Genomic DNA, 15080 nt, shown 5'->3' with positions numbered 1-15080 from the left:
TTTGCTGAGACGCAGGTTGTGTTCGACGAATTATTTTGGTAACACACTTCTTTCACCCCAGGTAGCAAAATAAGGAGGATTCAAAAGCTGGGAGTTGGTTTCAGAGTCTCAACTATTTATGTGCACGCATGTATAGTGTTCGTTTTGGGGTTGGAGGGAGGATTCTGTGCTTCTCCCCATCCATCCCAAATTCTCCAACTTCTCATATTGCTCTAAGAAGTGACAAAATTGGTTTCGGTTGGGGTGTCAATCAACCCTGGCACTGATGTCCAAACTGAAACCTCAAATCTCTATGGGCTGCTTCCCAAACCTTGGGGGGTGGTGGTTTCAAGGTGACCCTTCAAAAGTCGTGCCTATATTATCATTTTTTTTGACATGCTAGATGGCTCAGTGGCTAAGACGCTGAGTTTGTCGATCGAAAAGGCCGGCAGTTCAGCAGTTCGGATCCCTAGTGCCATGTAACGGGGTGAGCTCCCGTGACTTGTCCCAGCTTCTGCCAACCTAGCAGTTCGAAAGCAGGTAAAAAAATGCAAGTAGAGAAACAGGGACCCCCTTTGGTGGGAAGGTAACAGCGTTCCGTGCGCCTTTGGCGTTGAGTCATGCCGGTCACATGACCACGGAGACATCTTCGGACAGCGCTGGCTCTTCGGCTTTGAAATGGAGATGAGCACCGCCCCCTAGAGCCAGGAATGACTAGCACATATGTGCGAGGGGAACCTTTACCTTTTGCCTTTTAGGACCCTCAACCACAGGAAACTGGAAGGGGTCATTTCAGAACTGGACTTGCTATGTGTACTGAAACTGACCAGGTTACTCGATGGTTAACTCTGGCTGTTTTTTTTGGGGCGGGGGGGACAACTCTGCAAGTTTTGTGCCAGGAATTTGAGAGGCAGCGGTGTCTTTTAGGAGCCCCTCCGAAGACCCTAGTTTTTCATCCAGACCTTTTGTGTCTAAACTATCGACATTTCCCCTTTCCTTACTGCATCCTTTCCAATTAATGGTTTTGCATTGTTTAAATATAAAGCGATGTCATCATGCTTTCCATAAACCAGCCCACAAGCAGCTTGGATAGCAAGGAGAATTTTTTTTTTTTTTAAAAAAAGGAAGCCTTAGCATGCTCCAGAGGATACGGACGATTCTTGTTTTGCTGTTGTCTTCTTGTCGGCTTGTGCCTCCACCCCAACCGTCCTTGCAGGCTGAGAGAGACCCAGAGTCCCCCCTCCCCCCTCCCAAAGACCTCCATCTCCCCAGGAGTGGCATCACCCTTTGCCCTGCTTGTCGTGGCTTCCCGCTGAAAAATGGCGCTTTCATCCCCAGGAGAAATCCATTAACCTGCGGGCAAAATCCTGGAGCCTATCTAATGCCATAGTAATGAACTCGAGTTTTATGTTAAATTTAGCAGAAACCACCATTATAAAGTGACAGGAAATAATTTCCCCCCCGGGGGGGATATTACAGTCCAGGAGGCAGGCTTGAGTAACCCAGAGAAGTCTTGAGTTTTGTCTCCTCCTCCGGGGCCTGATGGCTGGAGGTCCTGGTTCAAATCTCGCCTCTGTCACGATCTTTTTTAAAAATTCAGCTTGAGATCCACTGCCCCAACCTCTTTAAAATGGGGACTCGGCCCAAATTACGGTAAAATAATTGGAGCGTGAGGCTTGCCGGTGACTAGGATCGGAGTTTAAAGAGACATGGAAAAGAACCAGGGGTAGAATTTTTCTGCTTCTTGCTGAGGTGCTAGACTTCCCTCTGCAGGGATCTATAATTTCACATGAATCTGTTAAAAGAAGCAATCATTGTAACAATCCTGGTTAGGAATCATAGTTCAGCATTTCAGGAAGATAGATGTCCAGAAGGGTCACCCCAGCTCAATTTAGCATACTGTGTGCATTTACTCAGAAAGCCATGGTTAAATAATGGTATTAAGGTGGTATTAAGGTGGCAGCTCTGTAGCGGACAAAAAAGCTCTACAGAGAATTATTAAAACTGCCCAGAATATCATCGGGCTCCAGCTACCAGCCCTGGATGACATCTTCGCATCTTGCTGTTTGAGAAAGTTGCATAACATTCTCAGGGACTCTTCCCATCCTGCTTACAATCTTTTTGGACTGTTGCCTTCTGGCAGAAGATACAGAACAATTCAAACTCGGAACCACATGTCTTCTGAATAGTTTTTATCCCAGAGCTATAATTGCACTCAACCATGAAGTAAAGGGCCACCATTGATGAGCTGTTGGACAGCATTACTTGGTCAGTTGTGTGGATGTTTGGGTGGTTTAGGGGTGGGGAATTTGTGGTGGGTGGGAGTGTGTTTGGGGATTGTTATGTGTGTTGGACCTGGTCTTTGGGTGTTAAGTGAATTTCATTGTATGGGTATACTGTGTATACATGTACAATGACAATAAAATTATTATTATTATTATTATTATTATTATTATTATTATTATTACTATTATTATTACAAACCCAGGTATTGTGGTTCCAATATTTATTGCGCAATGTGTTGCGTTAATGCAGTCAACCAACTTTTAATCATTCATGGTTAGAAAACAGCATTTCCCAATCTTGGCCATTTCCTGGCGTGTGGCCTTCAATCTCCGGAATACTTATCAATGGTCAAGCTGGTAATGGAATTCTGGGATTTCAAAGTCCACACAGCCGAAATCAAGTATGAACCAAGGCACCATGATTTACAGATTCAGGTTTGTGGCTTAGTGTACTGTGTCATCCCAACCAATCATGGCTTACATAACAAATCTTGATGGACGGGCTTGTTTTAATGTGACCCGTCTAAAATAATGACGGATGAATCTAGCAAAATTTGGGTACTTCCAATTCCCAGCAGAAGGCCACCTGAGTTTGTGCCTAGTCCTATCATGAAACTGGCTGTCAAAATTAAACTTTTCCCCATTTTATTCCCCCTACCCCCACCCCGCCAAATAAGGAAAAACTCTTTGCTTTTTTTTTGTTTCTTTATTTTTAATAATTAATTTTTTAAACTTGTACTTTTTTTTTTGTTTTTCTATGAAAAACGGAGGAGAGGAAAAAAAGGACTAAGAGAATTTGCGAGACATTCATATTTTTTTTTTAAACATTTGAAAATTTTCAAGGCACCTAAAACGAGGAGGAGGAAGAGGAGGAGGAGGAGGAGGAGGAGGCCAAAGGTTGCGCCAAAGAGAGCACTTTGGTTTCTCTGAAGTCAAGAAAAGAGGAAGGGGTGAGGAGGGTTTTTTTTTCAACAGAAAAATAAAATAAACACCCTTAGTTTGGCTGTAGAGAGTTCAGAATGGAGACTCTGCTTGGGAACTGGTGCAAGAATAGCTGGAACGAGAGAGAGGCAGTGGTGAGCGGGACAAGGCTTCCATGTCCCAAATTGTCTTTTTTTTTAAAAAAAAAAATGATGCTGGCCAACCGTGATTCCAGACAGTTTTTCAAAAGGCTTTTAAAAAAAAAACCTTTAGATTAAATCCCATGTGGCCACTGATGTCCTCTCTCTTTTCAACAGGAGTCTCTCATTATCGCCATTTCCACCGCTCGTTGGGGCTAAGTCTATACTTTTTGCTGAAAACCTTTCGCTGTTCTCAAATCAGGGATGATGGGAAAAAAACGATGGTTCTCTCTCTTTTTTCCGTTTCTTGGAAGTCAGGGCACCTGCCTTGGCTTCCGTAAATCCAATTCCCGGGAAACTCACAACCAGCCGCATCTCGATAGGAACTTTATGAGTTGGCTTCAGAAGGTTCATCTGTGGGTCTAATAAAGGCATCTCTCCCCCAAGGTAAGGACTCCTGGACAACCTGGAACTCTGGGACTTGTTGTCTCAGATGACCCAAGGAACATCAGGTTGGGCAACGCTTGAATTTTCACCCACCAGAACACGCAGCAGGGCTGTGCGCAGTTCACTTAGGTTGTCTAGGGTGGATGAGAAGACAGCTGAAGAAGCTAAGGTGGAGATGGAGATGGTCCCTTTGGAGTTGAGGCCATATCCAGAGAATTCTTTGAGTGACCGTCTCGCGGGCAATCGTCAAATACCTCCCAGAAGGGTAGAATTCAACCAACCAGCAATCAGGAGTGTTCTGTGCAGATATTTTGGACAAAAACTGGGTTAGTCCTGTCTGTGTTGGAGAACATCTCCAGCTGTTGGTGTTCCTCAGCATTCCCCCTTTTTTTCTGTCTCAACCTGACCCTGGAGCTCTAGGAAAGGAGATCCCGCCCAATGGAAGGGCACCCTTTGACTTGACAGATTATATCAACCATGCCACGATGGGCCCCTTTGCGGTCAAGAGAAGTTGCTTTGAACTAGAAGCCAAAGATCTGCAAGCCACCAACCTTGGCTTTCCCCACCATTATCTTGTAGAGAGCATCTTTCATTCTTTGTTCCTTATCGCTGGTTCCTTCCATCTGCCACCACCACGTTGGCTGCTGGCACTGGATGGTTGATCCCTTGGAAGATGGTTTCCATCCTCAAAGGCACCAGTCGGACTACCGGTCTGAGTCACACAGTCAGCCTGACCTTTGAGTCCCTCCTTCTCAATATCCAGGAGTGCCCTGGGGGAGGACCTGCTATGGAGACAGTGAGGAAGGCTTGGACCTTCTGAACCTGATGAATATGGGGAGAGATTGACTGCTCAAACCAGGCCAAATCCATTTTCAAAAGATAGATGATCACAGGCTAAGTGGAAGGGCTGGTCTACCACATCTTATCAGCGTTACGAGACAGGAATCCAGCGTTTCACCATCTTGGGAACTTTTAAGATCAGTGGATTTCAACTCCCAGAATTCCCCAGTCTGGGGAATTCTGGGAGTTGGCCCACCCATCTTAAAAGTTCCCAAGGTTGAGAAAGGGCTAGAAGTCTGCTTTGGACATTCAGGGGAAGCTGGTGTCCTTGCAGATGTGAACACGGTTGGCCACTTCCAATAAATCCAGCAAGGAAGGCCCATAGAGAAGGATGCTGGGATGCTGGGAATTGTAGTTCACCCACTCCTGGCCAAATTAAAACTCAACCATCCTAATGGAACGTTATAGGGCGGCAAGACCGAATTTCTCTACCTGTCACGCTTGGTTACAAGGATCGGAGACTCACAGAAGCGTTCCTGTGTATCTCTGCACCTTTTTCGAGACAAGTTTCTAGTCCTGCGTGTCGCAGCCCTTGCTATTTTCAGACGTCGCCCTTCTGCGTTTCCCTGATCAGCAAATGCCACCTTTTGTGCTTCTCCTGAGCCTTAAAAAAAAAGAAGAAATTGAACCGTTGCAAACAGCTCCTGGATTCTCTTTTCTGTGGAGAGGTAGGCCGAATGCTTGCCAAGAAGGATGTGCTGGAAAAGCCAAAGGTGACATTTTTTTTTTATTTTTTAAAAAAAGGACATTTGTCAAGCAGACCGTCCATCCCGTGCCAAAGGCTGACGCCGCAGGACTGAAACCCCATTTGAACAAAGACATTTTAGCCTGCCTGTCGAGTACCGATAAGACCCTTGCCAAGGAGCGAACAGAAACACATCAGAGGCTGGGGCGGACTTCCTCAACCTGTGGCCCTGGAGTCTAGTTTCCATAATCCCCGGCCCTCAGAGGGCATTTGGGAGGAGAGCAACAAACCGGACTGACCTAAATTATTATTTTAATTGGCAAGTCATCCATCACAAGCTAGCTCGTCACCAGCCATCAGGGATCACATTATTGGAATCGCCATATCTCTCTCTCTCTGTGTGTGTGGATGGACGTTTGATGGATGGACAGACGGTTTTGGAGCATCGACAGTCCGTGGGGTGGAGTGACATTGTGTGGGGGGGGGAAGAGTGCATTTTATGACCCCCCGATTAAAACTTGCAGAATGGAGTTTGGGGTACGGGCCAAGAAGGTGGAAGAAAGGGAAACGAATTGTTCGGGCGCAGAAGTCCGAATGGAAAAGAAGACGTGGGAGGCGAAACGGGAGGCATTTTTCCAGCTTTGTCTCTTCCCAAAAATGTTATCTTGGACAAGCAGGTGGAAAAGGGAGTCCATTGTTTTCTCATTTTCTTTTCCCACTATAAGCCAGCAGGAAGCCTAAAATAGCTGCTCACTTTGATGGGGACGGACAGGGCAAACTGGTGAGCGTCGGCCAGGGTTACTGGGGATGTTTGAAATATTCAGATTGCAAAAGGGTGGGGGGGGCTTTTTAATAAGGACACCCGCCCTCTCCCATCCCGCTCACCCTCTCCTTTGGATTTCCTGCCTCCCTCTCTGTGTCTTCCCAACTCCGCTGGGTACCCCTGCCTCAGTTTCTCTTCTCTAAATCAAAGTTTGTGGGGAACCTGTTCGTTCCTCACGTCAAGGGTGCAGGCAGTCCTCGACTTATGACCACAACTAAGCCCAACATTTCTGTCGCTAAGCAAGACAGTCGTTCGGCGAGTTTCCTCCCCCCCCGCCCATTTTACGACCTTTCTTGCCACAGTTGTTAAGGGAATCGCTGCAGGTGTTAATTTAAGCGTCCTTAAGTGAATCGGGCTTCCCCCATTTGACTTGGCTTGTCAGAAAGTCACAAAAAGGGATCACGTGACCTTCCCCCCCCCGGAGACACTGCAACCGTCATAACTACGAGCCAGTTGTTTGCCAAGTGGTTGAATTTGGATCACGTGACGGGCGACAGTCGTAAAGGTGGAAAATGGTCCTAAGTCACTTTTTTCTTTTCTTTTAGTGCCGTTGTAACTTCGGTCACTAAACGAATGGGTTGTAAGTTAAGGACTACCTGTATCTTGCTCCGGGAAATAAGGAACCATTGGATGTTTTGCCTGATCCAGGTCTGTGACGCCCTCCCAATCAGACTCCTTTCAGCTCCAGCTAACTTAGCCAACAGATGCTGAGAGCGGTAGTAGCCCTAATAAAAAAAATAATTGGTTGGTAAAAAAACTTGATCTTGGTTCAAATGCAGCTATCCCTGAAGGTTGGGCACAAAAGGCATGTTTTCATTCCTCTGGATGCCCCCGGGGCTTTTTTTTCTCTAGCTTGCTGTTTTCAAAACAAAAATAAATAAAAATGCAAACTTTACAAGCCGAGCTGCAAAATCGCTTGCCACGGCCAACACCGGCGTATACCAGCACCTTGTCAAATCACCTGAATTAATGAGAGAGAGGAAGAGGCATTTTTGGAGGGGGGAGGGGAAGCATGGGTTGGAGGGGTTTTTTTTAGATTTTATTTTATTTTATTTTATTTCGACTTTGCCTTGTGCTAAACGCCAGCTCCCCAAGAGCCTGCTCACATTATCTCTGTTTGTGAAGTGCCGGGTACGGAGTTTAAGCACTTAATAAAATTACACTTCGCAGGAGGTGAGAGCAGCACCTTAGGTCCCAGGCCTTGATTATGCAAAGCGATGCTTAGCGGATAAATATTAGTTAGCCTGCAGCCATTTCTTCTCCATCCTCCTCCTCTCAGCTTGTTTGTGTGTTTTCCTCACCAAGGGTGTTTAAAACAACCCAGCCTCCTCTTCTTCCTGATAGAACTTCCCTGGATTCCTTCATCTTCTTCACCCACATTATTTTGGGGGGTGGGGGTGAGGGCTGCTTACATCTTGAAAACCGAATCATTGGCTTGGCAAGGCGGTGAATGGATACCTGTCTTTTTTACAGCGGTATTTCTCAAACCTTGGCCGCTTTTAAGATGGATGGACTTCAATTCCCAGAATCCCCCAGCCAGAGGAATTCTGGGAGTTGAAGTCCACAAGTCTGAAAGTGGCCAAGTTTAGAGACCCTCCCGGTTCAGGTTATGCTTGTCCCAAAGGTGTTTTTTTTCGAAAAGGCAACTGAACTTTCTTGGGTTTTTTTTTCCTCCTTTGGAAATATATATATATTTCCAAATTCTGGGGAAAAAAAGCCCAGAATCGAGTGGATGTGACTCCACTGAGCTAGGGACGTAGAAAGAAAAATCTTGGTTACGTAGGAGAAACCTGGCTAAAAGAAAAACATAGGGAGGGAGACTAAACGTAGGGAGACTAAAGGGAGACTAAGATAGACTAAGACTTTAGTCTCCCAATAGACAGCAAAATGCTGGTTTGATGTCTGAAAAAGCCTAGAAACTAGTGAATGGGATTTCACTGAGTTATGGCTGTATAAAGATCTTGATTTACGTAGGAAAAAACCTGGCTGAGAGAAAAATACATACATACATACATACATACATACATACATACATACATACATACATACATACACCCTTCCATTCCCCACCAGTTAGAATGGAAGAAGCTTCTTAGATGACAAGGGAAATGTTTTCAAAGAAAAAAAACAAAACAAGAAAAGCCCAATTGCCTTTGGAAAAAAATTGCAGAAGGAATATTATAAGCTACCAGGAGCCCATTGGAGTCCTACCAGGGGTCTCCAAACTTGGTAACTTTAAGACTTGTGGACTTTCAACGCCCAGAATTCCCCAGCTCGCTGGAGAATTCCGGATGTCGAAGTCCACAAGTCTTAAAATTGCCAAGTTTGGAGGCTCCTGTCCTAGTCATACACAAAGCATTGCAAATTGAAGAGGGGAAATCGATGTAGGCGTCCGCTAAAGCTGCCTTTGGACCTCTCCTCATTTTCTGAACGTGGGCAATTGTGATCGAGGGAGACAGAGGCGCACCCCCCTCCCCTGAGGAGCAGATGGGGCCCAAATGCTTGTTTTCCCATTATATCCCCCCCATCAGTTGAATTTTTGTGGGTTTTTTTCCCTCTCTTCCCTTCCAAGTCACTTTAAATTTTTCAAACGGTGCTTAACATTTTTGTGGAGGTGGTTGTTTTTCCTCTCCTCCCCAGAACAGTTGTCACTATTTGGGAATATCAGCCTGTCAGGGAAGCCTTGTGACGAAGGCAATTCTCAGGGGAAAAGTTTCCTTCCCAACCCAGATTTTATTGCCTCTCAGTCTCCACTCAGCTACTTAATTCCACTGACTTGAAATTTAAGGGAGGGTTTTGAAAAGCCTTGTATTCACCCAAGGGTGTTCCCTCTTCCTCCTCCCACAGGCTGTGTGTTTTTAAATGACACCTTAATTGGATTTAATTTGTCAAGGGAGCGCTGATTATTTTAGAGCCACCTTTTTTTGCAAGCTGGTTAGATGCCACCATCCGTGGACACGTGGGAAGGCTGACAGGGGCCTTCAACCCACGTCTGCCTGGAAACGACCTTTGTGGTACCCATTTCCTGTAGAAATGAGCGGTCCTCATTTGCCCCAAAAACTTGGCTGGAAACTGTACGACAGTCTTCCCTTTCCATGGGGCCTTTGATTTCAATGGGTGCCCTTGGCATTTTTCTCTGCCAATTCTCATTTATGCATTGCATTATTATTTTCCGAGTGGGAAGGTGGGGGGGGGGAGAGATGGCGAAAGAATCCCTTTTCATTGAGACCGCAGTGGTCATTTTGTCCTTCATTCAAAATCTCTCTCTCTCTCTCGCTTGGTTTCTCTCTATCTGTCCTTTCTCCCCTCACTGCTTTCTACCAGCCATTTCTAACTTTCTGGATATGTTGGGTTATACATCTCGAGAATTTGGCCAGGCGCGCTAGGAATGCTGAGTGTAAGCCCCATCTGAAAACATCTGGAGATAGTATAAGTAGTCCTCGACTTACGACAATTCATTTCGTGACCGTTCGAAGTTACAATGGCACTGGGAAAAGTGACTTAGGACCGTTTTTCACACTGAACGACCGTTTCAGCGTCCCCCCCCACGGTCACATGATCGAAATTCAGAAACTTGGCAACGGACTCATCTTTACGATGGTCGCAGGGTCACGCGATCCCCTTTTGCGACCCTTCTGACCAGCCAAGTCAACGGGGAAGCCAGATTCGCTTAACAGCCGTGTGACTACCTTAACACCTGCGGCGACTCCCTTAACCGCGGCGGCAAGAAAAGTGGTGAAACGGAGCAAAAACCCAACGCGCGTCTCACTCGGCAGCAGAAATGTGGGGCTCCCTTGTGGTCGTAAGTCGAGGACCACCTGTAGATCAGGAAAGGCCATCTTGGGGCTTAGTCAGAACCAAGGTCAGTCCCTACAGTGACTCAGAGCAGCAGTCCATCAGCCTGTTTTAGCCTTGGCTTTCCATGCTCCTCCCTAATTGTCCTTGGCCACCTCTGCACAACTAAAAATCTCCCCCGGCAATGCTAGAAGCCCAAACTCAAGAGCCTTGCAGATGTCCGGTGCTCCGGCGGCCACGAAGACCAGCTGGCTGGCGTGCCAAAAAGCAGAAGAGCAGCTGGCGACAGCGCATGTGCCCACAGAGAGGGCTTTGCATGCCACAGGTTCGCCATCACGGTTCGCCAGCAGAGTTTCCTGCTTGGGCAGGAGAGTTGGACTAGAAGACTTCCAAGGTCCCTTCCCTTATTCCGCTAAGTGTTGACAGATAACTCTGAATCTTGGATTGCTATTTAATCCATCGCTCTCAACTTCCCCAATTCCAGCATCTTCCTCACTGCAACCGCATTACAAAGCACTTCCCCCCAGCCTCACCCTTCCCAAGATGGCCAGTTGTTTTGAATCTAACCGGTTTTTCAGCTTCTTGATCTTTTTTTTCCTACAGTAATTCTGCATTTTTATTTTTTTTTTGGAGCCTCTGGATTCGCTCTGGAGAAAAAAAAAACAACGAGCCCCTGCCCTGAATCCGAGAGAGGTCCAAATTGGGTGGTACAATTGAGAAAATGGCAGCCACAGGTGGGGTTTCCCCTCGCCTGAAGCTCCTCTTCCTAACGCGAGAACTTCAAAGGGGAGAAAGTGGCTGTGACGTTCGGTTTGACGAGTCCCAAAGTTGGATGGAAGAGACTGGATCCTTGCAGTTCAGGTAGCCTGGAGATTACAGCAACTATCAGGGATCTCTAGATCTACAATTAGGACTTCTTTAAATCCCTCCCCAAGTTAGAGAATACTGAGGTTAAAACTTTTGAACCATCCTGGGAAACTGCAACGAGAACAACCTGGCTGGTCTTTTGAGCGGACGCCAAAGGCTTTGGACCACAAAACCCCCACTTCCTCTCCCCCTTTCCTTAACATCTTGAAAACCATTCACCTGTGAACCTGAGATTCGTTGGGAATTCAGAGCCCCTCATCTCCCCCCCCCACCCCCCCATGGAAGGTTTGATTATCTTGCTGGTTGGAAGACGCTGCTGGCCTGTCCCATCTTCACACATCAGTTTCTTTCTTTTTTTTTCGTTTTCGTTGTTTTTTTTTTTTTTTTTTGCTAAAAACTCAAGAGCTACACAGTGAGTTTATTCCTACGAGTCTCGAATAACTGTCCCAAGAGATAGCTGGGTGTGAGAAGGAGGTAACGATGGAGAGCTTTATCTGCAAAGCCGCGTTGACCAGAAGAACACAGCGAGAAGGTTCTCGGAGTTGTGACAAAGAGCGGCTTTTCAGGACTCCCCCCCCCCAGAGAAAAATAGGGGGGGGGCAGAACCTCCCCGGAACTGTATTGTTTCTCGGATTTTGCACAATAAATCCAGAACCTGTAAGGAAAGCAGAATTATGGGGTGCAAAACAAGAACGATGTTCCCACACATCCTCCAAGACAGTTGACACTTTAGCCATCATGACAAGGGTGTCGATATTTCTTCTTCTTCTTCTTCTTCTTCTTTTTTTTATAATCTAACCCCTGAACAAAATAGAAGATTTACACAGGAAGAAAGATAAACAGGTAGCAATTTTCTTTTTTTTTTTTTTTGATCCTCAATGTCGTTTCTGCCTTCCTCTAGAATCTTCCCCCTTGTTCCCCACTACCCCCTCGCAGGGAAAAAAGGCCCACCACGAAACCCCAATAAAACCAAACGTTCTTTCACGATTGTTCCTCCCGATCGCTCCTTTTTCATTTCTTTGTTTTTTTTAAATCTGGCATATTAAATATAAATTAGGTCTTTTTGTCCCCCTCCGTATCTACTTTTCAAAACTTGCTTTTGTGTACGCTGTGTGGTTTTTTTGTTTTTGTTTTTCTTCCCCTCCCCTACAAAATAAGGTTGGTTTGTAAAATTCGCTTCCCCTTCCCCTCCCCTTCGGTTCCAGCGGGTTTGGCTCGGAAAATATAAAGTCCGTGTTTCGCCGTTTCTTTTCCTTCTCGGCAAAAAAAATAAAAATAAAAATAAAAATATGAAACCACCCAAATCAAAGAACCGATCCAAACCCAAACCTGTGTGCATGTGCATCTCCGTGTGTGTTTGTGTGTTTGTGTGTGTGTGTGTGAGAGAGAGAGATTGGGAAGGGGGTAAAAATGGAGGAGTGTGGAGTGTGGGCGCGAGAGGGGGGGGGCGACACGATGCATCTGGAAGGAGGGGAAAACCTTTGCATCATGTATAGGCGTAGTCTACATCTGGGATGCCCCCTTCTCTGTATCCCCGAGTTGTGCCGTAGCCAATTGTGTGGGTACTTTTGTAAAGGCTGGTTCCGTTGGAAGGGAATATGGTGTGGATGACGTACTCTTCCTTCGCCCGGTGAGGGTTGATGGGGATCATTTGCAATCCAGGCCCTCGGATCTCCAAGATGGAGTTGTCTTTCTTGGTGCCCGACTCCATGTAGTCGTCCTTCTTCCGGCTGCCTCGCTCGCGCGTCAGGAGCTCCCCAGTCCGGTGGACGTACCAGCAAATGGCGGCCATGACCAGGAAGAGGAAGACCAAGGCCACCGCCCCGCCGATAATCCCCGCAAGGGGCAGCCCAGCCATGGGGTCCAGGTTTTGCTCGTGGTTGAGGGTGGTGGTGGGACTGTACACGTCGGCTGTCTCGGCTTTGGCGCACACGGGACTCTCGTCAGGGATGTAGGTGTTGCCCGTCTCCATGGTGACCATGCAAATGATGTAGGTGGATTTGGGCTCCAGGGCAGTCAGGAGGTACTCGGTCTTGTCGCCTTGCACCAGCGTCTCGGTGATGGAGCCGACGGCCGGGCTGTGGCCCAGGCGCAACCAGCTGAGGCGGAAAGAGGCCGCCGGGAGGGACGCCTTCCAGCTGATGCGGATGCTGTCAGCGGTCAGCGGTTTGACGTTCAGCACCAGCGTTTTGGCTCCTGACCCGGTGGCCATCGGATAGTCGATGTTGGAATCGGGCAGCTGGATGCCCGGGCGTTTGGCTTTGAGGGTGAAGAGGGAGCCCTGCGGGGTTGTGACGGCAGCATTGCTGGCTGTCGTTTTGGCCGCCACCGCCGAGTTACTCTGCTGGCTGACTTCAAAGCACTCGTCCATCTCGTTGGTGATGTCTTTGATGGCCATCCCTCTGACCCGGTCAGGCCCTTGGCACATCAGTCCTCTGACATTGACCACCGCTGCTCGGGCCTTGACCCAGTCCCTCAGCCACATGAGGTTACAGCTGCAGTACCACGGGTTGTTTCTCAGCAGGAGCTGAGACAGGCTGTCCAGGTCATCAAAGAGGCCCTTGGGCAGGGTGGTCAGGTTGTTGTTGGACAGGTCAAGCTTCTCCAGCTCCCTCATCTTGGAAAGGGTGTTGTACGGGATGTGGCTGATGGCGTTGTCCTGCAGGTACAGCTTCTGCAGGTGGGCGCTGGGCAGGTTGAGCGGCGGGGCCGCCAGAGAGTTGCGCACCAGCGAGAGCTCGCTTAGGTTCTGCAGGCGGCTGAACGTGTCGTCTGCGATGCGCTGGTTGGCGAGCAGGTTGCCATCCAGCACCAAACGCCGCAAGCTGTTGAGGCCTTTGAAGGCGTGGAGGGGAATGGTGGAGATGCGGTTGTCATCCAAGCGAAGTTCCTCCAGGGTGCGTGGCAGCCCGGAAGGGATGCTGCTGAGATGGTTGCGGGAAAGGAAGAGCAGCTTGAGGCGGGTGCTGTCGGCGAAGGCGTCGTCTTCGATGCTGACGGTGGAGACGGAATTGTCATCCAAGTGTAGCTTCTCCAGCAGAGGGATCCTGGCCAGGGAGTCCCGGGCGATAGTACGCACGTTGTTGTCCTGCAGATGCAGCTCCTTCAGCGAGCGGGGCAGGTTGATGGGGAACTCGTCCAGATCATTTTCGTAGAGGTAGATGACCTGCCAGGAATCAAAGGAATCGGACATTCAGTATGGTGGAAAGGGAGAAGATTATAGGCCACCCAATTTAGAAAACTTGACTTGAGTGTTCCTGAGTTAGAAATAAGCAGGGTTCTAGATTGTCCAAAGCTAATCTTGTTTTTAGAAGTGAAATTTGCGGGGAGATAGAGCGGAAGGCCTCTAGCATTCTGTCTCTCCACTCTTGAGAACTGATTCCTGGTTGTTGGTCCAGTGTTAATCTTGGTGTTAAGTCTCTGCTCATGAGATTAACACACCCCAATAAAATGCCACCGATATCCCAGTCAAGAAACTACCAACTCAGACAAGCAAGCTAACAGTAAACCACAGCCCAATTGTGGAACCACCAAGAATACCCCACCACCACCACAACTGACAGGGCAAGCCACTGGTATAGAAAATGAGAGCAAATTCCACTCCATTCAGCATTGATGATGTTACCTAGTTGGGTCATGAAATGTCTGCAGGAAAACCACCAAGCTCAGAGGGCACTAAGGACCCCACAGTCCTTCTCTTTCTCCTCCTCTTTGTTCTCCTTCTCCTTCCCCTCCATTAACGCCACTCCGTTCTAGCACTGATGAAGTTACCTAATTGGCTCATGAAACATTTGCAAGGAAACCACCAAGCTCAGAGAGTGCTAAAGACCACGGTCGTTCTCCTCCTCCAACTGCACTCCCTTCTACCACTGATGATGTTACCTAGTTGGGTCATGAAAGGTCTGCAGGAAAACCACCAAGCTCAGAGAGCACCAACGGCCCCTCAGAAACCGAATCATTATTGCCCCCTAAACCTCCTTCTTCACCTCGTCCCCTCTCGTCCAGCTCACCTGAACGTTGAGTTTCTTCTTCAAACTAGAAGGGATCCCCGCGTTATTGATCTGATTATTCTGTAGATAGAGGGTGGTGGCATCATCCGGAATGTCAGCCGGGATGGAGGTGAGGCCCCGGTCGTTGCAGTAGATGAAACCGTTGTCGCACCGGCAGACGGAAGGGCAGGTCGTGCTGTCGATCACCTCACTCAAAAAGGCCACCAGCCCGTAGCAAAGGAAGATCCAGTCGCGCAAGTCCATGGCGGCCGCCGTGGTCACCACGGTGGCGGTCACCACGGCGGCTGT

At 47.9% G+C, this 15080-nt stretch overlaps 2 protein-coding genes across 4 annotated transcripts in view; one reads left to right on the top strand and one right to left on the bottom strand.

Moving 5' to 3' along the window:
- MACROD1 (mono-ADP ribosylhydrolase 1) overlaps positions 1-15080 on the top strand; it is a 251221-nt gene that overhangs the window by 22454 nt on the left and 213687 nt on the right. The gene's annotated exons all lie outside the window — the stretch shown is intronic.
- FLRT1 (fibronectin leucine rich transmembrane protein 1) lies at positions 1605-15050 on the bottom strand. Its single transcript, XM_070950322.1, has 3 exons — positions 14793-15050; positions 12328-13948; positions 1605-1774 (listed from the first exon to the last, which is right to left on the bottom strand). The coding sequence occupies exons 1-3, from the start codon at positions 15033-15035 to the stop codon at positions 1605-1607; spliced, it is 2034 nt and encodes a 677-aa protein (XP_070806423.1). The 5' UTR covers positions 15036-15050.

The sequence above is a fragment of the Pituophis catenifer genome, unplaced genomic scaffold (genome assembly GCF_029215685.1).
Source record: "Pituophis catenifer annectens isolate HBS135680 unplaced genomic scaffold, rPitCat1.0.hap2 SCAF_10, whole genome shotgun sequence".
Taxonomy (NCBI): Eukaryota; Metazoa; Chordata; class Lepidosauria; order Squamata; family Colubridae; genus Pituophis; species Pituophis catenifer.
The sequence above is the reverse complement of the archived record's forward strand: the minus strand, read 5'-3'. Positions and strand labels throughout refer to the sequence as shown.